The sequence below is a fragment of the Pleurodeles waltl genome, chromosome 6 (assembly GCF_031143425.1).
Source record: "Pleurodeles waltl isolate 20211129_DDA chromosome 6, aPleWal1.hap1.20221129, whole genome shotgun sequence".
Lineage (NCBI taxonomy): Eukaryota > Metazoa > Chordata > Amphibia > Caudata > Salamandridae > Pleurodeles > Pleurodeles waltl.
In genome coordinates this window covers 999,503,691-999,527,111 of record NC_090445.1, presented here as the reverse complement: position 1 = coordinate 999,527,111, position 23,421 = coordinate 999,503,691, and the positions used below count along the sequence as shown (strand labels likewise).

At 46.9% G+C, this 23,421-nt stretch overlaps 1 protein-coding gene across 6 annotated transcripts in view; it reads left to right on the top strand.

Moving 5' to 3' along the window:
• ATAD1 (ATPase family AAA domain containing 1) overlaps positions 1-23,421 on the top strand; it is a 221,841-nt gene that overhangs the window by 8,086 nt on the left and 190,334 nt on the right. For 4 of the 6 annotated variants that reach the window (XM_069239895.1, XM_069239891.1, XM_069239894.1 and 1 more), the window contains exon 2: positions 1,309-1,491. In XM_069239895.1, the coding sequence (XP_069095996.1) occupies positions 1,321-1,491 (171 nt within the window). In that variant the 5' untranslated portion in view covers positions 1,309-1,320. The remainder of the gene's footprint in view (positions 1-1,308; positions 1,492-23,421) is intronic. The other 2 variants (XM_069239893.1, XM_069239892.1) reach the window with 1 other exon arrangement.

The window sequence follows — 23,421 nt, the reverse complement described above, 5'->3', positions numbered from 1 at the left end:
ACCTGCTCCTGCATTGCTTGCCCTATCCCTTATGAGTTGTTGCTTGCTCTGCCCTCCATCCAGAAAAAACATTGACATGACCAGCGCTGGTAATGGAATCACATGTTTTTTCCACCTAACTTTCAGTTATTCTGCTGTACAGCTGGCTAAAAACATTGACAAATCCAATAGCTCTCACATAGGTGAAACCTATTGGCTTTTCCAATGCCTGTTTTGAGTTATGTACAAGGTAAGTTTCTGGAGCCAGCCCTTCCAAAGTCAAGGTGGTACCTAAATATTCTTATTTTCTCCACTAGTGGATGCCAAAGTTAAAACGTCCGTTCAGGGAAAGATTGTCTATCCAAAGAAATCATTTTATATATGCACCCTGTTTGGGTTCATCTACATTTGTTGTATGGGTGACCATGGGTTCTTTTAAATGTATGAATCTGATGCGTTGATAGCTGCCTATTTTGGTTACATGAATTGTCTGTGTTCCTGTATTGTCCTGCACATATTGTGTTTTAATATTTATGTAATGCTTCATACCTTCATTGATACCTCTAGGCGCTTTGTATATGCTTGGGTAAGAGGCTGTCCTGTTAGTTGTCCGTGGTTCATATGGTGTTCATTTGTTGTGTTACCTGTGTGGAAACTGTTGGGTGTTGTGCATAAGGTTCTGAGGAGTGTTGTAATTATTGCTGTAACAAACATGTGGCTGGTGTTCGTATGTAAGGTGCCTGCAGTTATTTATCATCTTCATTAAGTATAACCTGTGCTTGTACAGCTCATGTTTTCACCAAACGAGGAGCTTGTAGCATTCTCAACATTTGGTGTTTGTTGGGTCCAGCTCTGGAAGCCTTGCATTGCTTTATTGATAGTGCTGGTTTTATTCCATCCTTTGTAAGTTGGCTTCCTCTAGATGGGTGGCTAGAGCCACACAAGTTTAGCTGGGTGGAGCCGCAGATCCTCTTTTCTCCACCTTCCTTGTGCCTCCATAGCCTTGTGTTCATTACAAAGACTAGATTTGTCGGCCTCTCTGTCATTGCCACACATGCCACCCTCCCTTAGTGTATTGTGTGTTCAGAACACCAGCTGTCAAAATGTGACATTGCTGCAAACACCAGAGTTTCTGTCACGTTTGCTGTTTTTGTATTCTTCCCTCTTAAACCATTTTTCATGAATCTTGAGAATTATGTGTTGCAATTTAGGCCTGGAAAGCGGGTCCATTTTGACAGAAAGTGTATTAATTATTAAAGTGCAAAGTAATGTATATGCTATGAAAAGATTTTGGTTATTTTCTTTAAAGCTGAGTTTTCCTTTTTCCAGCAGGTAAAATTAATGGAGAAAATGGTACAAGCTGAAACCTTTTCACGCCCCCTAAGTCGGAATGAAGTTGTTGGTTTACTCTTCCGTTTGACAATATTTGGAGCAGTGACCTACTTTACCATTAAGTGGATGGTTGATGCTATTGACCCCACCAGAAAACAGAAACTTGAAGCCCAGAAACAGGTATGATCTGTAAAATAACCTTTGTCTTGGAATTGCAAACCAGAATGCATTATGGTGATCTCAAAATGGGGTAACTGCTCTAATATTAATTTGTTTCCCCAATCCTCTACACCAATTGCTCTTGAATGCTGTAAGTGTTCAGAGGATGATTAAAATGTTAAAATAAGAACCATAACCGACTTAAGCAGTCTTTCAGCCCGACGTATAGTCAGGCAGACTTCATGGAAATGAGACTGGTTCTCATAGTTGAACAGCTTTATGAATACTTCCTGGAACTGGAGCCTGCTTCTGAAGTTTGAAAGTGTCCAAGAGATTTCTTTTTTGGTTATCAGTCAAGAAGGTAGATCTAATGATTCCTCTGTGCCCACTATGTAGGTGATATCCTTGCAGTTGTGCTGATGCTTGGGCCCCTCTAATAGATTAACACAAACACTCCCCTGGCTGTGGTGCAAAGGAGGGTCTAGCTAACGTTATTTGACACAGGCTATGTGCAATGGGTGATGAATGCAGGGCACATTGGTCTCAAAATACACTGCTTTAGTCCAGTCTTAAAAGGCTTGACAAGCTGGTCACTCTATTTCAGCAAAAAGTTTATGAAGGGACTTTGTACTGTATATGACCCTCTAGAGTATTAGGGAGTGGCAACATTTTGTGGGAAACACCATTGGGACCGAGCCTTTTGGTCTGAGTCGTTTAGGGTGAGCTTATGCATTCCTGTTTGGCAGCTTCGTGGAAGGTCTCTGCTTCAGTTTGCCATATTATCTAGAGTAAATTGCAGTCATTCATTTTGTTTTGTCTTCTAGTCCCGCCTGCTATGTTGCCCTCATATCCACCTTCACCTTGCGTCACTGATTCCTAACTGGTGAGGCGCTCAACTGGGGGAGAAAGTGAACATTATGGTATGCTGGGACAATACGAATATCTCCTCAAGTTCTTTTGTTCAGTGCAAGGACAGACTATAATTGCATTGTAAGACCATAGGGTGTGCACATGTAAACCATAGGGCCAAAAAACAAATTCTACGTGGTGATGCTAGCAAGAATGTTTGAGATATACAAAACATTCTAACTGCTCGTTAACAGTCGCACTAACTATATAAAACAATTGTGCAGAAAGGAGGCTTCCATTCCTTACTTCAGGGGACTAAGGGGGTTATTACAACTTTGGAGGAGGTGTTAATCTGTCCCAAAAGTGACGGTAAAGTGACGGATATACCACCAGCCGTATTACGAGTTCCATAGGATATAATGGACTTGTAATACGGCTGGTGGTATATCCGTCACTTTACCGTCACTTTTGGGACAGATTAACACCTCCTCCAAAGTTGTAATAACCCCCTATGTGTGTTGAGTGATTAGCACCACCAGGGTGTTTGGCCTTGCACGGAACAAGGTTAGAAGCAAGATGGAAGCAAACTTGTTTACAGTGGCTTGCCTTTTGAGTGTTTGGACAGATACAGAAGGTTGCATAGAAACTCCATCCTCTCCTCTTATAGAGATTCATAGAGGAGAAAGGTATTAATCTCTTTAATGTGGTGCACGATCCGTTGGCGTCCAGCACACTACCTCTGTAGTGCAGACGATGTCATCCAGTTGCCCCCATCAGAGCTTTTGAAAAACCTTCTCACTTCTCTCCCATCCTGACGTTTTGATTTTATTTATTTTTTTGTTTACTGTGATTCGCTCAGCTTGCTGACACCCAATTAAACAAAATTGAAAGCAGACCTTGAACTTTCATTATTTTACTTGGATGGGTTCTCTCGAGGAATAGCTCTGCGGCCCTTACCTACCAAACGTCTGATCTGTGTGGAAGAGCTACCCCCTGAAATCCTCAATGTTTGGTGTTCCTGAACCCTATTGTGTTGGCCCCACTTGCACTCACTGTACAAAAGAGTGTTCTCATGAAACCATTAATCCCTGATAACCAAGCACACACTTTGGCAATTATCAGAATAATGTTATACAGCAGCCCTTTCTCCATTTCTTCCCTTTGCCCCTCCAAACTATACTTTAGAGTATTTGCTGAGTAAAACATTAAGGGGGTTATTACAACTTTGGAGGAGGTGTTAATCCGTCCCAAATGTGACGGATATACCACCAGCCGTATTACGAGTTCCATAGGATATAATGGACTCGTAATACGGCTGGTGGTATATCTGTCACTTTACCGTCACCTTTGGGATGGATTAACACCTCCTCCAAAGTTGTAATAACCCCCTAAATCTTTAGCAGCTGCATGAAGACAATTCTCTTACTACAGATCTGTGAGCACAGTGATTTATGACTGAATTTTTTTTTTTTTTGTGGCTCCGCACTGTGTTGGCTATTCACATTTGGACACAACTTGTTCCCAGACACCAGCAGGATTCACAGTCTGACACATCTCTTGCTTCTGCCTCACCCGAATGTGGCGGGCCACCATACACCATTTACCGGATCGGTCTGTTCAGGTCTTGGAACCTGTTACTTTCACTGTTTTTCCCCAGGGGCACGCTTGTCTTCAAATGGTTAGGGTACTCTCAGTGGGACACCTGGTGTTGAAGCCAACTCAGATGTACATCAGATCCAGACAATTCAGGAAACAAACCAAAGACCAGCCCGCTCTTCCTTAGATAAGGTTTAATAAGAAATAATAAGAAGTACATGTACATGGAGACCGAGCAGCCTAAGTCCAGTTCGAACAGTCTGAACAAGGAAGTAATGCATGATCTTTTATAGCATTAAACCGCAGACACATTAACACATTTCATTGGTTCTTGATATTGAGGTATGATTATTTTTTCTATACAGCACACGTGAGTTATCATTTATTCTTCATAACGCTCCATATAAGGGTTAGAATCATAGACCAGAAGCTTGCACAATGTCCTCTGAATCAAATGTCTTGTGATACATCTGTATGTGGAGAAAGAGGAACCATAAGTGCACACGTTAGTACTTTTAGCAGTGAGGATTTCTCAAGCTAGCATGCGGTGGTGTCTTGTGATGGCCGTCAGTTTAGCAAGCCTTGCAACATAATGCGTTTCAAGCACAATAGAAATTTCTTCAAGGCCTAGCTAATTCAACATTGTAAGGTGTTCAACAGAAACAGGCCTGTATTTTCAGTGTGTATCACAGGGCCTACTAGGCCCAAAATGGATCCAGGAGAATGTGATTCCACATTCCGCCCTCTGATACCCAATGAAAACACTCATTGACAGTCTAATTATCCTGATGGACAGGTGTCATTTCAGTAGCATCATCTTTCCTGGCCTCATCCTCATGCCTTCTCTTACGATGGTGCTCAGTGTCCTTATGACCCATTTTCTTCATTAACGTGGTCAAACAGGAAGGGCACACCCTTATCAACACACACAGTGTTATTAATCACACTATTCCCACCACCAGTACTTCTATCAGCCAGGATCCCCAACCATGGAACCATGCTGCAATGTCATTTAGTATTCCTCCTACGTCCGTCACATCCGCCACTTTCCTTGCTCCCTCTTCTACCTCCTCAATTTTCCTTATTGTCATCCTCACATTCCCACTGTTGTCCGGTATATAAACACAACATTCCTGATGGATCATGTTACATACACCATGATCTTGCTAAAATGATGTCTAATGCAAGTCTGTTCTGTATTACAACAGCTCTTAAGTCTGTAAGTTCTTCAGTAATGTTACTTAGGGCTGCTGCTGTAGAACTTGCTAATGTTTCCACCAATTTTCCCAATTTGTGCTTTTGATATTCTGAATGCTCTATCCCTAATGGCATCACAAATATTCCTTCCACTACTATGAACCTATCCAACCAAGTAGGTGTCCTTCTTCTTCTTCGTACCCTTCCGGGTGCCCCTTATGTTGCATTGGTTATATGCAACATTCGGGGTAGTACGAACGCCAGGTAGCTGGAGACCTGCCACCCTGCAGGCAGTCTAAAATATGCAGATGTCCCGCATACTATGAATATTCCCCTTGGAGCTGAGAGAATTGTAGACAAACCTTCTGGCCCTTCTGTATGTTATCCAGATCATAGTATTTGGAGCAGGTGCTATCTCCTACCTTTGGCATTTCATTACTGGTGTAACCATTTGACACACCTTATCATAAAATGTGTTTGGCCTTGGGATGCTGCCTTTGAGGTATCGAAAACACCATGACCCCTTTTTCTCCTTATGTACAGAAAGGGACATTCGTGATATATCTATGTTCTTCTCCCCCTGTGCATAACCCTTATCTCTTCCTATGTTGAATGCTTCCAGCAGCTCTGTTTTACCTTTTTCCGGTACTAGCTGGCCACACACACCTATCCTACCTCCTCCTTTACTTTCTCTCCCCCCCCATCCCCCCCCCCCCCTACTGTTTCCCTGCTTTCATCTCCCTTTTCCAACCTTCCTCTTCCTTTTAGGTGGCCTTCTCTTTATAGTCCCATTCACTTCCTTTGCAAACATGCTGTTTAGTATGTGACATGAAACATACTGGGGAAGAGGAATCTGAGCGTAATCTGTCCTTCCCTGGGCAGAGGTGGGTAAGTGTGTACAAATATAGCAATCTGACACATTTGCCAATTCCTTTAAAATATTTCACCATTTGCACAAATGCATTATCCTTGTAATTGTTCCCATCTTCCTCCCATGTGGTATATTTTATCCGCTGTGTCCTGTTCCCCACCCTTTGTACCACACTAGAGTTCTCCCCTTGTTCTTGTTTCACAGCAATGGTAATCCCTATTTCATTTACACTGTATTGATATACTGTTCTTGGTCAAGATATGGGTTTCGTATTTCTTCTTGATATATAATAATCACTATGGCGATAATTATTGCTGGAACCGGGGTACATATGGCAGTTAGTACTATAGGCCACTTTTTCTCCTCTCCTTCTTCTAGGCATTATTATACTCCAGGTGTCACAAATTGCACTGTTTAGTCCATGTCTGTTACTCTCTTATTCTTTGTATCTTCTTGTTGGCACGTCACAGAGTGGTGTCAGAGGTTACTAGCGCTTGAAACCACTTGCGTGATATATGTAGATATTCAGGTAAGACCCGCTTGCACTCATCCCTCCTGAGGTGTGCAGCACGAGCAGTATATGAAGAACTCCTTGATGGACCCGCTTGCACCTCCTGACTCCTGTAGGAGTGCAGCACGAGCAGCCCTGTCAGTGTTGTCTGGTGTTACTTGTTGATCGAAGGTTGTACCCCTGCGGTGCGGGTGTGATCTTTCTGGGTACCGCAGGTGGTGGCTGGATGTCCTCAGGTCCAATGGCTCTCTTGGTGTGTGAGCTGTGGATCCAATATTTGAGACCCTCACACTTGACCGCTGTGGCTGTTGTCAGTAGGACTTGGCAAAGGCCCTTTCCACCGTGGTTGAAGGCAATGGCATCTAGTGTGGGCCTTGACCCAAACCCAGTTGCCAGGCAGTAGTCCGTGTTCCGGTGGTGTTTCTCCTTCTGGCAAGGCCTGCAGTACCTGGCGGTGAAGAAAGCGTAACGTCTCTGTTATCTTCCTGCAGTATTGTAACAAAAGATCATCTGTTATTGCCAATGGGGCAACTGACATGTGGCCTGGAATGTTCATGGGGTGCCCAAATAGCACGTCCTGGGGACCTAACTTTGTGACTCTATCAGGGGTACTTCTCATACCAAGGAGCGCTAATGGTAATGCATCAATCCAAAATAGTTCAGTCACCGCGCATATCTTCCCTATTCTATTTTTAAACACCCCATTTTTCCTCTCTACTGCCCCTGCTGCGGGTGGATGGTATGCGCAATGCAACTTTTGTGTTATTCCCAGCCCTTTGCAAAGGCCCTGAATAACATGCGAAATTAATCCTGGGCCATTGTCTGACCTTTAAAGAATCGGTACCCCAAAACGTGGTATTAACTCTTTTAAAAGGCACTTAGCCACAGTTTGTGCATCACAGTTCCTGGTGGGGTATGCCTCAGTCCATTTGCTGAACATGCAAACTATTACCAAAACGTATCTTAGCTTGTATACCGGGGGCATCTCAATGAAGTCCATTTGGAGGCTTTCAAAGGGTCCATGTGGCGGTGGGAAGTAGCCTGAAGTAGTTGGTGTACCTTTTCCAGTGTTGTACTGTGCACAAACGGTGCATCTCTTACACAAATGTTCTGCACATTGCCGAAATTTGGTGTTAAACCAACATTGTGAAAACAGTCGTATCATTCCATCCCTACCCACGTGAGGGGCCATGGAAAAGGCGTGCCATAGAGGACAGTAACGTGGATGGTAGACCTATTTTACCGTTAGGTCCCACCCACACACCTTCCCCAGCTATCTTGCAACCGCCCTTTTCCCAATCTGTTAGTTCTGACTCGTCAGCTTGCTGTTGAACACATTTTGGTTAAAAATATGTACTTTCCTCCTCAGCTATTGTGGTGGGTTTAACCTGGACCATTACATACTCACACCCACTGAGTGCTATTCTTCGTGCCTCTTTGTCAACAAAAGCATTTCCCATAGAAACATAGTCCTTAGCAGAGGTGTGGGCTGCACATTTTACAATTGCAACTTTTCTGGGCAGTAGTAGAGCTTGCAACAAGGCAACAATCAATGAAGCATGTTGTATGTGTTGGCCTGCTGAAGTGAGAAATCCCCTCATCGCCCACAGTTGACCGAAATCATGAGTGACCCCAAAAGCATATTGGCTGTCTGTGTAAATGTTCGTTGTCTTTCCTGCTGCCAATTTGCATGCTCTGATTAGTGCTACTAATTCTGCTGCCTGGGCACTTTTAATCTTTGGTAGCTGTAGGAAGTTGGCTCTGTATGTGCTATTTCAAAGTAAGGAATAGCATGCACAGAGTCCAAGGGTTCCCCTTAGAGGTAAAATAGTGGTAAAAATAGATAATACTAATGCTCTATTTTGTGGTAGTGTGGTCGAGCAGTAGGCTTATCCAAGGAGTAGTGTTAAGCATTTGTTGTACATACACATAGACAATAAATGAGGTACACACACTCAGAGACAAATCCAGCCAATAGGTTTTTATATAGAAAAATATCTTTTCTTAGTTTATTTTAAGAACCACAGGTTCAAATTCTACATGTAATATCTCATTCGAAAGGTATTGCAGGTAAGTACTTTAGGAACTTCAAATCATCAAAATTGCATGTATACTTTTCAAGTTATTCACAAATAGCTGTTTTAAAAGTGGACACTTAGTGCAATTTTCACAGTTCCTAGGGGAGGTAAGTATTTGTTAGTTTTACCAGGTAAGTAAGACACTTACAGGGTTCAGTTCTTGGTCCAAGGTAGCCCACCGTTGGGGGTTCGGAGCAACCCCAAAGTCACCACACCAGCAGCTCAGGGCCGGTCAGGTGCAGAGTTCAAAGTGGTGCCCAAAACACATAGGCTAGGATGGAGAGAAGGGGGTGCCCCGGTTCCGGTCTGCTTGCAGGTAAGTACCCGCGTCTTCGGAGGACAGACCAGGGGGGTTTTGTAGGGCACCGGGGGGGACACAAGTCCACACAGAAATTTCACCCTCAGCGGCGCGGGGGCGGCCGGGTGCAGTGTAGAAACGAGCGTCGGGTTCGCAATGTTAGTCTATGAGAGATCTCGGGATCTCTTCAGCGCTGCAGGCAGGCAAGGGGGGGATTCCTCGGGGAAACCTCCACTTGGGCGAGGGAGAGGGACTCCTGGGGGTCGCTTCTCCAGTGAAAGTCCGGTCCTTCAGGTCCTGGGGGCTGCGGGTGCAGGGTCTCTCCCAGGCGTCGGGACTTTAGGTTCAAAGAGTCGCGGTCAGGGGAAGCCTCGGGATTCCCTCTGCAGGCGGCGCTGTGGGGGCTCAGGGGGGACAGGTTTTGGTACTCACAGTATCAGAGTAGTCCTGGGGTCCCTCCTGAGGCGTCGGATCTCCACCAGCCGAGTCGGGGTCGCCGGGTGCAGTGTTGCAAGTCTCACGCTTCTTGCGGGGAGCTTGCAGGGTTCTTTAAAGCTGCTGGAAACAAAGTTGCAGCTTTTCTTGGAGCAGGTCCGCTGTCCTCGGGAGTTTCTTGTCTTTTCGAAGCAGGGGCAGTCCTCAGAGGATGTCGAGGTCGCTGGTCCCTTTGGAAGGCGTCGCTGGAGCAGGATCTTTGGAAGGCAGGAGACAGGCCGGTGAGTTTCTGGAGCCAAGGCAGTTGTCGTCTTCTGGTCTTCCTCTGCAGGGGTTTTTCAGCTAGGCAGTCCTTCTTCTTGTAGTTGCAGGAATCTAGTTTTCTAGGGTTCAGGGTAGCCCTTAAATACTAAATTTAAGGGCGTGTTTAGGTCTGGGGGGTTAGTAGCCAATGGCTACTAGCCCTGAGGGTGGGTACACCCTCTTTGTGCCTCCTCCCAAGGGGAGGGGGTCACAATCCTAACCCTATTGGGGGAATCCTCCATCTGCAAGATGGAGGATTTCTAAAAGTTAGAGTCACCTCAGCTCAGGACACCTTAGGGGCTGTCCTGACTGGCCAGTGACTCCTCCTTGTTATTCTCATTATTTTCTCCGGCCTTGCCGCCAAAAGTGGGGCCTGGCCGGAGGGGGCGGGCAACTCCACTAGCTGGAGTGTCCTGCTGGGTTGGCACAAAGGAGGTGAGCCTTTGAGGCTCACCGCCAGGTGTGACAATTCCTGCCTGGGAGAGGTGTTAGCATCTCCACCCAGTGCAGGCTTTGTTACTGGCCTCAGAGTGACAAAGGCACTCTCCCCATGGGGCCAGCAACATGTCTCGGTTTGGGGCAGGCTGCTAAAACTAGTCAGCCTACACAGATAGTCGGTTAAGTTTCAGGGGGCACCTCTAAGGTGCCCTCTGTGGTGTATTTTACAATAAAATGTACACTGGCATCAGTGTGCATTTATTGTGCTGAGAAGTTTGATACCAAACTTCCCAGTTTTCAGTGTAGCCATTATGGTGCTGTGGAGTTCGTGTTTGACAGACTCCCAGACCATATACTCTTATGGCTACCCTGCACTTACAATGTCTAAGGTTTTATTTAGACACTGTAGGGGTACCATGCTCATGCACTGGTACCCTCACCTATGGTATAGTGCACCCTGCCTTAGGGCTGTAAGGCCTGCTAGAGGGGTGTCTTACCTATACTGCTTAGGCAGTGAGAGGCTGGCATGGCACCCTGAGGGGAGTGCCATGTCGACTTACTCGTTTTGTCCTCACTAGCACACACAAGCTGGCAAGCAGTGTGTCTGTGCTGAGTGAGAGGTCTCCAGGGTGGCATAAGACATGCTGCAGCCCTTAGAGACCTTCCTTGGCATCAGGGCCCTTGGTACTAGAAGTACCAGTTACAAGGGACTTATCTGGATGCCAGGGTCTGCCAATTGTGGATACAAAAGTACAGGTTAGGGAAAGAACACTGGTGCTGGGGCCTGGTTAGCAGGCCTCAGCACACTTTCAATTGTAAACATAGCATCAGCAAAGGCAAAAAGTCAGGGGGCAACCATGCCAAGGAGGCATTTCCTTACACAACCCCCCCCCAAACGAAAGAGGATGAGACTAACCTTTCCCAAGAGAGTCTTCATTTTCTAAGTGGAAGAACCTGGAAAGGCCATCTGCATTGGCATGGGCAGTCCCAGGTCTGTGTTCCACTATAAAGTCCATTCCCTGTAGGGAGATGGACCACCTCAACAGTTTAGGATTTTCACCTTTCATTTGCATCAGCCATTTGAGAGGTCTGTGGTCAGTTTGAACTAGGAAGTGAGTCCCAAAGAGGTATGGTCTCAGCTTCTTCAGGGACCAGACCACAGCAAAGGCCTCTCTCTCAATGGCACTCCAACGCTGCTCCCTGGGGAGTAACCTCCTGCTAATGAAAGCAACAGGCTGGTCAAGGCCATCATCATTTGTTTGGGACAAAACTGCCCCTATCCCATGTTCAGAGGCATCAGTCTGCACAATGAACTGCTTAGAATAATCTGGAGCTTTGAGAACTGGTGCTGAGCACATTGCCTGTTTCAGGGTGTCAAAGGCCTGTTGGCAGTCCACAGTCCAGTTCACTTTCTTGGGCATTTTCTTGGAGGTGAGTTCAGTGAGGGCTGTCACAATGGATCCATATCCCTTCACAAACCTCCTGTAATACCCAGTCAAGCCAAGGAATGCCCTGACTTGAGTCTGGGTTTTTGGAGCTACCCAGTCCAGAATAGTCTGGATCTTGGGTTGGAGTGGCTGAACTTGGCCTCCACCTACAAGGTGTCCCAAGTAAACCACAGTTCCCTGCCCTATCTGGCATTTGGATGCCTTGATAGAGAGGCCTGCAGCTTGCAGAGCCTTCAAAACCTTCCTCAGGTGGACCAGGTGATCCTGCCAGGTGGAGCTAAAGACAGCAATATCATCAAGATAAGCTGTGCTAAAGGACTCCAAGCCAGCAAGGACTTGATTCACCAACCTTTGGAAGGTGGCAGGGGCATTCTTTAAACCAAAGGGCATAACAGTAAACTGATAATGCCCATCAGGTGTGGAGAATGCTGTCTTTTCTTTTGCTCCAGGTGCCATTTTTATTTGCCAGTACCCTGCTGTCAAGTCAAAGGTACTTAGAAATTTGGCAGCACCTAATTTATCAATGAGCTCATCAGCTCTTGGAATTGGATGAGCATCTGTCTTGGTGACAGAATTGAGCCCTCTGTAGTCCACACAAAACCTCATCTCTTTCTTTCCATCTGTGGTGTGAGGTTTGGGGACCAAGACCACTGGGCTAGCCCAGGGGCTGTCAGAGCGCTCAATGACTCCCAATTCCAGCATCTTGTGGACTTCCACCTTGATGCTTTCCTTAACATGGTCAGACTGTCTAAAGATTTTGTTCTTGACAGGCATGCTGTCTCCTGTGTCCACATCATGGGTACACAGGTGTGTCTGACCAGGGGTTAAGGAGAAGAGTTCAGGAAACTGTTGTAGGACTCTCCTACAATCAGCTTGCTGTTGGCCAGAGAGGGTGTCTGAGTAGATCACTCCATCTACTGTACCATCTTTTGGGTCTGATGACAGAAGATCAGGGAGAGGTTCACTCTCTGCCTCCTGATCCTCATCTGTTACCATCAACAGATTGACATCAGCCCTGTCGTGGAAGAGCTTAAGGCGGTTTACATGGATCACCCTTTTGGGGCTCCTGCTTGTGCCCAGGTCCACCAAGTAGGTGACCTGACTCTTCCTCTCTAGTACTGGGTAAGGGCCACTCCATTTGTCCTGGAGTGCCCTGGGAGCCACAGGCTCCAGAACCCAGACTTTCTGCCCTGGTTGGAACTCAACCAGTGCAGCCTTTTGGTCATACCAAAACTTCTGGAGCTGTTGGCTGGCCTCAAGGTTTTTGGTTGCCTTTTCCATGTACTCTGCCATTCTAGAGCGAAGGCCAAGTACATAGTCCACTATGTCCTGTTTAGGCTCATGGAGAGGTCTCTCCCAGCCTTCTTTAACAAGGGCAAGTGGTCCCCTTACAGGATGACCAAACAGAAGTTCAAAGGGTGAGAACCCTACTCCCTTCTGTGGTACCTCCCTGTAAGCGAAAAGCAGACATGGCAGGAGGACATCCCATCTCCTTTTGAGTTTTTCTGGGAGCCCCATGATCATGCCCTTTAATGTCTTGTTGAATCTCTCAACTAAGCCATTAGTTTGTGGATGGTAAGGTGTAGTGAATTTATAAGTCACTCCACACTCATTCCACATGTGCTTTAGGTATGCTGACATGAAGTTGGTACCTCTGTCAGACACCACCTCCTTAGGGAAACCCACTCTGGTAAAGATACCAATGAGGGCCTTGGCTACTGCAGGGGCAGTAGTCGACCTAAGGGGAATAGCTTCAGGATACCTGGTAGCATGATCCACTACTACCAGGATATACATATTTCCTGAGGCTGTGGGAGGTTCCAGTGGACCAACTATGTCCACACCCACTCTTTCAAAGGGCACCCCCACCACAGGAAGTGGAATGAGGGGGGCCTTTGGATGCCCACCTGTCTTACCACTGGCTTGACAGGTGGGGCAGGAGAGGCAAAACTCCTTAACCATGTTGGACATATTGGGCCAGTAGAAGTGGTTGACTAACCTCTCCCACGTCTTGGTTTGTCCCAAATGTCCAGCAAGGGGAATGTCATGGGCCAATGTTAGGATGAACTCTCTGAACAGCTGAGGCACTACCACTCTCCTAGTGGCACCAGGTTTGGGGTCTCTGGCCTCAGTGTACAGGAGCCCATCCTCCCAATAGACCCTATGTGTTCCATTTTTCTTGCCTTTGGACTCTTCAGCAGCTTGCTGCCTAAGGCCTTCAAGAGAGGGACAGGTTTCTTGTCCCTTACACAGCTCCTCCCTTGAGGGTCCCCCTGGGCCTAAGAGCTCAACCTGATAAGGTTCAAGCTCCAAAGGCTCAGTTCCCTCAGAGGGCAGAACTTCTTCCTGAGAAGAGAGGTTCCCTTTCTTTTGCTGTGTTGCAGTTGGTTTCCCAACTGACTTTCCTGTTCTCTTGGTAGGCTGGGCCATTTTTCCAGACTCCAGCTCTACTTTTTCACCCTGTGCCTTGCATTGTGCTCTTGTTTTCACACACACCAGTTCAGGGATACCCAGCATTGCTGCATGGGTTTTTAGCTCTACCTCAGCCCATGCTGAGGACTCCAGGTCATTTCCAAGCAGACAGTCCACTGGGATATTTGAGGAGACCACCACCTGTTTCAGGCCATTGACCCCTCCCCATTCTAAAGTAACCATTGCCATGGGATGTACTTTTCTCTGATTGTCAGCGTTGGTGACTGTGTAAGTTTTTCCAGTCAGGTATTGGCCAGGGGAAACCAGTTTCTCTGTCACCATGGTGACACTGGCACCTGTATCCCTCAGGCCCTCTATTCTAGTCCCATTAATTAAGAGTTGCTGTCTGTATTTTTGCATGTTAGGCGGCCAGACAGCTAGTGTGGCTAAATCCACCCCACCCTCAGAAACTAGAGTAGCTTCAGTGTGGACCCTGATTTGCTCTGGGCACACTGTTGATCCCACTTGGAGACTAGCCATACCAGTGTTACCTGGATGGGAGTTTGGAGTGGAACCTTTCTTGGGACAGGCCTTGTCTCCAGTTTGGTGTCCATGCTGTTTACAGCTATGACACCAGGCCTTTTTGGGATCAAAGTTTTTACCCTTGTACCCATTGTTTTGTGAAGAGGCTCTGGGCCCACCCTCCTGTGCAGGTTTTTGGGGGCCTGTAGAAGACTCTTTACTATTTTTAGTTTTGGTTGTCTCATCACCCTTCTGCTGGGGAGTCTTTGTGACCCCTTTCTTTTGGTCACCCCCTGTTGAAGTCTTGGACACCCTTGTCTTGACCCAATGGTCCGCCTTCTTTCCCAATTCTTGGGGAGAAATTGGTCCTAGGTCTACCAGATGCTGATGCAGTTTATCATTGAAACAATTACTTAACAGGTGTTCCTTCACAAATAAATTGTACAGCCCATCATAATTACTTACACCACTGCCTTGAATCCAACCATCTAGTGTTTTCACTGAGTAGTCAACAAAGTCAACCCAGGTCTGGCTCGAGGATTTTTGAGCCCCCCTGAACCTAATCCTGTACTCCTCAGTGGAGAATCCAAAGCCCTCAATCAGGGTACCCTTCATGAGGTCATAAGATTCTGCATCTTGTCCAGAGAGTGTGAGGAGTCTATCCCTACACTTTCCTGTGAACATTTCCCAAAGGAGAGCACCCCAGTGAGATCTGTTCACTTTTCTGGTTACACAAGCCCTCTCAAAAGCTGTGAACCATTTGGTGATGTCATCACCATCTTCATATTTAGTTACAATCCCTTTGGGGATTTTCAACATGTCAGGAGAATCTCTGACCCTATTTATGTTGCTGCCACCATTGATGGGTCCTAGGCCCATCTCTTGTCTTTCCCTCTCTATGGCTAGGATCTGTCTTTCCAAAGCCAATCTTTTGGCCATCCTGGCTAACTGGATGTCCTCTTCACTGGGGCTATCCTCAGTGATTTCAGAGGTGTTGGTCTCTCCTGTGAGGGAACCAGCATCTCTGACTATTATTTTTGGAGTCAGGGTTTGAGGGACCCTGTTCTCCCTAGATAGGACTGGTAGGGGGGAATTGTCCTCCAAGTCACTATCCTCTTCCTCTGAGTTGCCACCCTCAGAGGGGTTGGCCTTTTCAAACTCTGCCAAAAGCTCCTGGAGCTGTATTTTGGTAGGTTTGGGGCCCATTGTTATTTTCTTTATCTTACAGAGAGACCTTAGCTCCCTCATCTTAAGATGGAGGTAAGGTGTGGTGTCGAGTTCCACCACATTCATCTCTGTATCAGACATTATTTTGCTAAAAGTTGGAAGACTTTTTAAAGAATCTAACACTGTTTCTAGAATCTAATTTCAAACTTTTAACAAACTTTTTAAACTCTAAAAGACAATGCTAAAACAGGGACTTAACACACAAGGCCCTAGCAGGACTTTTAAGAATTTAGAAAACTTTTCAAATTGCAAAATCAATTTCTAATGACAATTTTGGAATTTGTCGTGTGATCAGGTATTGGCTGAGTAGTCCAGCAAATGCAAAGTCTTGTACCCCACCGCTGATCCACCAATGTAGGAAGTTGGCTCTGTATGTGCTATTTCAAAGTAAGGAATAGCATGCACAGAGTCCAAGGGTTCCCCTTAGAGGTAAAATAGTGGTAAAAATAGATAATACTAATGCTCTATTTTGTGGTAGTGTGGTCGAGCAGTAGGCTTATCCAAGGAGTAGTGTTAAGCATTTGTTGTACATACACATAGACAATAAATGAGGTACACACACTCAGAGACAAATCCAGCCAATAGGTTTTTATATAGAAAAATATCTTTTCTTAGTTTATTTTAAGAACCACAGGTTCAAATTCTACATGTAATATCTCATTCGAAAGGTATTGCAGGTAAGTACTTTAGGAACTTCAAATCATCAAAATTGCATGTATACTTTTCAAGTTATTCACAAATAGCTGTTTTAAAAGTGGACACTTAGTGCAATTTTCACAGTTCCTAGGGGAGGTAAGTATTTGTTAGTTTTACCAGGTAAGTAAGACACTTACAGGGTTCAGTTCTTGGTCCAAGGTAGCCCACCGTTGGGGGTTCGGAGCAACCCCAAAGTCACCACACCAGCAGCTCAGGGCCGGTCAGGTGCAGAGTTCAAAGTGGTGCCCAAAACACATAGGCTAGGATGGAGAGAAGGGGGTGCCCCGGTTCCGGTCTGCTTGCAGGTAAGTACCCGCGTCTTCGGAGGACAGACCAGGGGGGTTTTGTAGGGCACCGGGGGGGACACAAGTCCACACAGAAATTTCACCCTCAGCGGCGCGGGGGCGGCCGGGTGCAGTGTAGAAACGAGCGTCGGGTTCGCAATGTTAGTCTATGAGAGATCTCGGGATCTCTTCAGCGCTGCAGGCAGGCAAGGGGGGGATTCCTCGGGGAAACCTCCACTTGGGCGAGGGAGAGGGACTCCTGGGGGTCGCTTCTCCAGTGAAAGTCCGGTCCTTCAGGTCCTGGGGGCTGCGGGTGCAGGGTCTCTCCCAGGCGTCGGGACTTTAGGTTCAAAGAGTCGCGGTCAGGGGAAGCCTCGGGATTCCCTCTGCAGGCGGCGCTGTGGGGGCTCAGGGGGGACAGGTTTTGGTACTCACAGTATCAGAGTAGTCCTGGGGTCCCTCCTGAGGCGTCGGATCTCCACCAGCCGAGTCGGGGTCGCCGGGTGCAGTGTTGCAAGTCTCACGCTTCTTGCGGGGAGCTTGCAGGGTTCTTTAAAGCTGCTGGAAACAAAGTTGCAGCTTTTCTTGGAGCAGGTCCGCTGTCCTCGGGAGTTTCTTGTCTTTTCGAAGCAGGGGCAGTCCTCAGAGGATGTCGAGGTCGCTGGTCCCTTTGGAAGGCGTCGCTGGAGCAGGATCTTTGGAAGGCAGGAGACAGGCCGGTGAGTTTCTGGAGCCAAGGCAGTTGTCGTCTTCTGGTCTTCCTCTGCAGGGGTTTTTCAGCTAGGCAGTCCTTCTTCTTGTAGTTGCAGGAATCTAGTTTTCTAGGGTTCAGGGTAGCCCTTAAATACTAAATTTAAGGGCGTGTTTAGGTCTGGGGGGTTAGTAGCCAATGGCTACTAGCCCTGAGGGTGGGTACACCCTCTTTGTGCCTCCTCCCAAGGGGAGGGGGTCACAATCCTAACCCTATTGGGGGAATCCTCCATCTGCAAGATGGAGGATTTCTAAAAGTTAGAGTCACCTCAGCTCAGGACACCTTAGGGGCTGTCCTGACTGGCCAGTGACTCCTCCTTGTTATTCTCATTATTTTCTCCGGCCTTGCCGCCAAAAGTGGGGCCTGGCCGGAGGGGGCGGGCAACTCCACTAGCTGGAGTGTCCTGCTGGGTTGGCACAAAGGAGGTGAGCCTTTGAGGCTCACCGCCAGGTGTGACAATTCCTGCCTGGGAGAGGTGTTAGCATCTCCACCCAGTGCAGGCTTTGTTACTGGCCTCAGAGTGACAAAGGCACTCTCCCCATGGGGCCAGCAACATGTCTCGGTTTGGGGCAGGCTGCTAAAACTAGTCAGCCTACACAGATAGTCGGTTAAGTTTCAGGGGGCACCTCTAAGGTGCCCTCTGTGGTGTATTTTACAATAAAATGTACACTGGCATCAGTGTGCATTTATTGTGCTGAGAAGTTTGATACCAAACTTCCCAGTTTTCAGTGTAGCCATTATGGTGCTGTGGAGTTCGTGTTTGACAGACTCCCAGACCATATACTCTTATGGCTACCCTGCACTTACAATGTCTAAGGTTTTATTTAGACACTGTAGGGGTACCATGCTCATGCACTGGTACCCTCACCTATGGTATAGTGCACCCTGCCTTAGGGCTGTAAGGCCTGCTAGAGGGGTGTCTTACCTATACTGCTTAGGCAGTGAGAGGCTGGCATGGCACCCTGAGGGGAGTGCCATGTCGACTTACTCGTTTTGTCCTCACTAGCACACACAAGCTGGCAAGCAGTGTGTCTGTGCTGAGTGAGAGGTCTCCAGGGTGGCATAAGACATGCTGCAGCCCTTAGAGACCTTCCTTGGCATCAGGGCCCTTGGTACTAGAAGTACCAGTTACAAGGGACTTATCTGGATGCCAGGGTCTGCCAATTGTGGATACAAAAGTACAGGTTAGGGAAAGAACACTGGTGCTGGGGCCTGGTTAGCAGGCCTCAGCACACTTTCAATTGTAAACATAGCATCAGCAAAGGCAAAAAGTCAGGGGGCAACCATGCCAAGGAGGCATTTCCTTACAGTAGCCTTCCTCCTTCAAGTAGTCTTTTGGCCGTCCCCACGGCATAGGCTGCTTGTAGCACCCCAGTGTGGTCCCTAATGCATGAACCATCCACAAACAAATCGCCCTCGGCCTCAGGGAATAGGGTGTCTCTGAGATCTGGCCTCACCTTGGTGTGTGTGTCGACTGCCATAATACAATCGTGGAAAGAATTATCTATGGTGGGATCACCGTGATCCATTTCGGTATGCAACAGGCAGGAGGGATTCAATGTTGTGCATCTCTTTATCCTTATATGTGGTGCCAATAGTATCAACTCATAGCGTGAGAGGCGAGCATTTGTCAGGTGCTGGGTCTTACTGGTAGTTAGTAATGTGTCAATTACGTGTGGGACATGTAACACCAAAGTATGAGCCAGGACAATGTTCTCTGATTGTTCCACTGCTAAGGCGGCTGCTGCTACCGCCCTCAGACACAGGGGAAGGCCTGCTGCTACTGGGTCCAAGGTGGCCGACTAGTAAGCCACTGGGTGGTAGAAGGTGCCGTGTTTTTGTGCCAAAACGCCTAGGGAGCAACCTGCCTTTTCATGGCAAAATGAGTGGAAATCTTTGGTGTAATCTGGGAGGCCTAATGCTGGTGCCACGCACAATGCAAACTTTAATTTCTGAAAAGCCTCTTCACAGTTTTCTCACCATGGTACTTTGTCTGGCACATCCTTGTGTGTTAAATATAAAAGTGGTCGTGCAATCAGGGAGAATTTCGGTATCCAATGCCTGCAGTAACCTGCCACCCCAAGGAAAGCTCTCACCTCCTTCTGTGTTTGTGGCCTGGGGTACTGAGTTATTTTTGCTATCCTATCTGGTAGCAATCTCCTGGACCCTGGTGACAGTTCGTGCCCTATGTACCTCACCCTTGATTGGCAAAACTGCAACTTCTTTGGGGAGACCTTATGTCCTTTTATGGCAAGGTGACAGAGTAGGGCCACTGTGTCCTGGACACACGCTTCCCGTGATGGTGAGGCTAGCAACAAATCATCAATATATTGTATCAAAGTTGATCCTCCTGCAAAGTGCAATGATGCCAAGTCTGCTCTTAAAGCATCAGAGAATAATGTCGGGCTATCTACGAACCCCTGTGGAAGACAAGTATGTTAGCCTTCTATTTTTGAATGTGAAACCGAATAGACCCTGAGATTCCCTATGAAGAGGCACTGAAAAAAATGCATTACTGAGATCCAGGACTGTGAAGTGCGTAGGTGTACTGGGAATGTTTGATATAATGGTGGCCGGGTTGGGAACCACAGGGAATGATGGTATAACTGCCTTGTTCAGTTCCCTAAGATCTTGAGTAAATCGGTATACGGGGGACCCATCTGGCCCTTTCGTTGCCTTTTTCACAAGGAGAATAGGGGTGTTGCAGGGGCTGTGTCGTACCTCCTGCAGTATTCCCTTCTTTAGAAGCTCTTCTATTACTGGAGCTATCCCCTCCTCTCCCTCTTTGGCTATTTTGTATTGTGGCACCTGTGGTAGACGGGCTCCAGGACGCAGTGTCACTCGCACAGGGGAACAATCTAATATTCTTCCCACATCATTTGGCCCCCTTGCCCACACTTCACTGGGGACAGAGTCTTGTAACTCTTGTGGGAGACTTTGCTCTTGCCCCATGCCTCCAGGGTCACATCTCATGAAAGCCTGCAATGCTATCCCATTCTCCTTGCTTTCCAGGAAGATCCCTTCAGGTGAGCAGCTGATGGTGCACTGTAATTTACATAGGAGCTCCCTTCCTAGCAAATTTACTGGACAGTGTCTCCCAAAAATGAATTGGTGATTTACAGTAATAGGGCCTACTTTGAATTTCAATGGTTGTGTTAAGTATTCATTCATAGGTTGTCCTGTCAAACCTACGGCTGTTATTTGAGTCGCTGATAATGGTGCGTTGGGTACATCAGAGGCCTTTAGCATTGACCTAGTGGCCCCAGTCTCAACTAAGAATGGCACAGTTCTGCTTAGCACTGTTCCATCTACATATGGACCTTCTTGATCAACCGACAGTACTGGGCCTGTGAAATGCGCCTCCACAGGAGGTGGATATGGAAACCCATGCCCCCGAGGTGCCTGTGGTATGTCTTGATATGTACCCCAACCCGCACAAGCTGGGTCATTTTACAGTGGCTGTGTCATATGCATTGTTAGTATAAGGTGGGGGTAACTGTTGTGTCCCGTGTTGTATACTGCCCTGTTGTTGTCTCTGCTGACTCCTGCCTCTTTGTCCCCTGGCTAAAAGGGGGCAATCTGCCTTCCAGTGTCCCTGTTGGTTACAGTGGAAACAGGTGGTACCTGGCGGGGGCGTGAAAGGTACCTGTTCACCCTGTACCCTGCCCCTTCCCCTGCTTTGATTATTGTTGTTGTAAAATCATTCTTGTGCCACCATTAGCTTTACCTTATTCTTTTTCAGTTTCTCATCGTTTGCCTTTTGGATATTTGTTTGATAGTCTGCGGAATACCTTGCTGCTGCTAACACTTTGTCAATGGGTTCTTGTTGCCAGCACACAAAAGACATCTGTAAATGAGTTTGCATAGGCTGCTGTAATCCATATACAAAGTTGGTCACAAACGTAGGCATCGCCTCACCCAGTGGGTTCTTCATTCCACTACTCTGCTGGTAGACCTGTAGAAGGCGGTCATAGTAACTTGTCACACTCTCATTCTTCTCCTGTTTTGTATGTATTACTTTAGACCAATCTACCTTTTCTTCTGGTACTTTTTCTCGTATGTATTTTATCACCTTGTCTCTTGCTGCCTCTACCTCGTGTCCTGGTGCCCCCCCCTTTTCCCCTCACTGGTTCCTCTGCCGGCTATCCTACCACCATCTTGCAATCCTCCCATAAATCTCGTGGTATTATTATACTGAATAACATGTTCAAATCCTTCCAGAGCATTTCTCCCATTGCCACTATTCTATTCAATTCTGTGTACCATTTGTGTGGCTCATCACGTAATTTTGGGAAGTCTTTGGTGAAGGAAAACAGGTCAGCTCTGTGCCAAGGTACATAGACATATGTTGGGGTATGGCCATCCTCTCCTATGGAGGACGAAGGTACTTCTCTCAGAGGCATCATCTTTGTCTGTACCTGTTCTGTCCCTTCCTTGTTTTTCTCTAGGCTCTGCAGGACCTGAGCTGTTTTTAACCCTTCTTTCAATTCCTTCCATTTCTGTAATTTTAATATGGCGTATTCCAGTTTTTCATACAATTTATCGTTACCCCAGGATGGCACATCTGCATCTGTGAAACTCATTTGAGAAGTGTCCCAACTGTATTCTGTTGGCAGGGGACTCGTGCTGTTGGTGTATTGTGCATATATCTGGTGTACCTCAGGGCCTAGGGCCATCAGTTCTGATCGCGCCAGTAGTTCCTCCCTGTATTCCCTATTGTTATCTCTTTCTACCTCCGCAAATGTCTGTCTTCTATCAATGAGATCTGTGAGTATGGCAGGACAATTTTTTTTCTGTCTGATTTCAGGAACTTAGTCTTTCTTAGTGTGCTGGGTGAACCACTCTGTGTACTGTATGGTGAATGCCCCTTCGCCTGTACCCCGTGAGGCTGTTCCTCCTATTCCCTGACAGACTTCCGTCTAAAAACCTTGTCATAATATCAGTTATGCTTCGTGTGGTGTGTGAAAACACATATCTCCCATATTATCTAATGCAATCCCTTTGTCCCTACACTACTGTCCCTGGAGGCATCTTGGAACTGCTGCTTCCAATGTGTATTCAACAATTTTGGTCCATTTCCTTTCTTTGTAGCCTGCGCCAACAAACTGTCACTTTCCTTGTTCGTTTTCTGAGCAATGTGGGCCGCTTCCTCTCTTATTTCCTGCAGCGTTTGAAAGTCTGTTACTCGTTCAAGGTTCATTTTTGTTAGTTCCTCTATTATTAAACCATGTGCGAGTTCACAGGCTGCAGCCTTCTGAGCCAGGGATAGCTCAGGAGGCTCTGTGCCTGTCACTAAGTGCTCAACGTGCACTTTTTCCCCTGACCTCACTGTTTTATTCTCATTACCTAACCTCCCCATCAGTATGTCTTCAATGAGTGCGTCCTCAGTCTCTTCCTTTGTTGTTCCCTGCATACTGTGTTCCTGTGATGGTGCACCTACCACAGGAAGACATGGGAATGTTCCTACCACATCGAGCATTTTATCCCTCCGCTCCTCCCTTTTGTCATTCCTCTGTCTTTCAGAATAAAATCAGTCTTTCAGCACAACCAATTCCTTGCACACTTTAGCTTTGTCATTCGTTGCTCTGAGCTCCCTTAGGCAAAAGTCCCTGGAGTAGAAAGAGTCCCATTCTAAGTTACGTATTTTCCGTCCCTTTAGAATCAGCATTTGTCTCAAGTATGACAACCTGTTCATGTCATATGTGCCATTACTTGGAAACTGTAAGTCGGGTTGCCTGGCAGTCAGTCTATGCCATTTGTCAAGAAACATTAATGCATGTAGTCCTTGCTTAACGGCTACTTGGTATGCAGGACTATCCCTAGGGGGTGTGGGTTGGTGTGTGTTCAAATGTTCCTTGCTAAAGGGCTTCCCCATAGCTAAATAAGAAGTCACCGCTTTCCCTTACCACTTCACGCAAACAGTTTGGTCACACCAGGAAGTCGGCTATCCTTGCCGCTCATATCCAGTGACACATGAGGAAGACACACACTCAAATCAGCACTGCTAACTGCATTTGTTATTAGTGAAGCAGAGA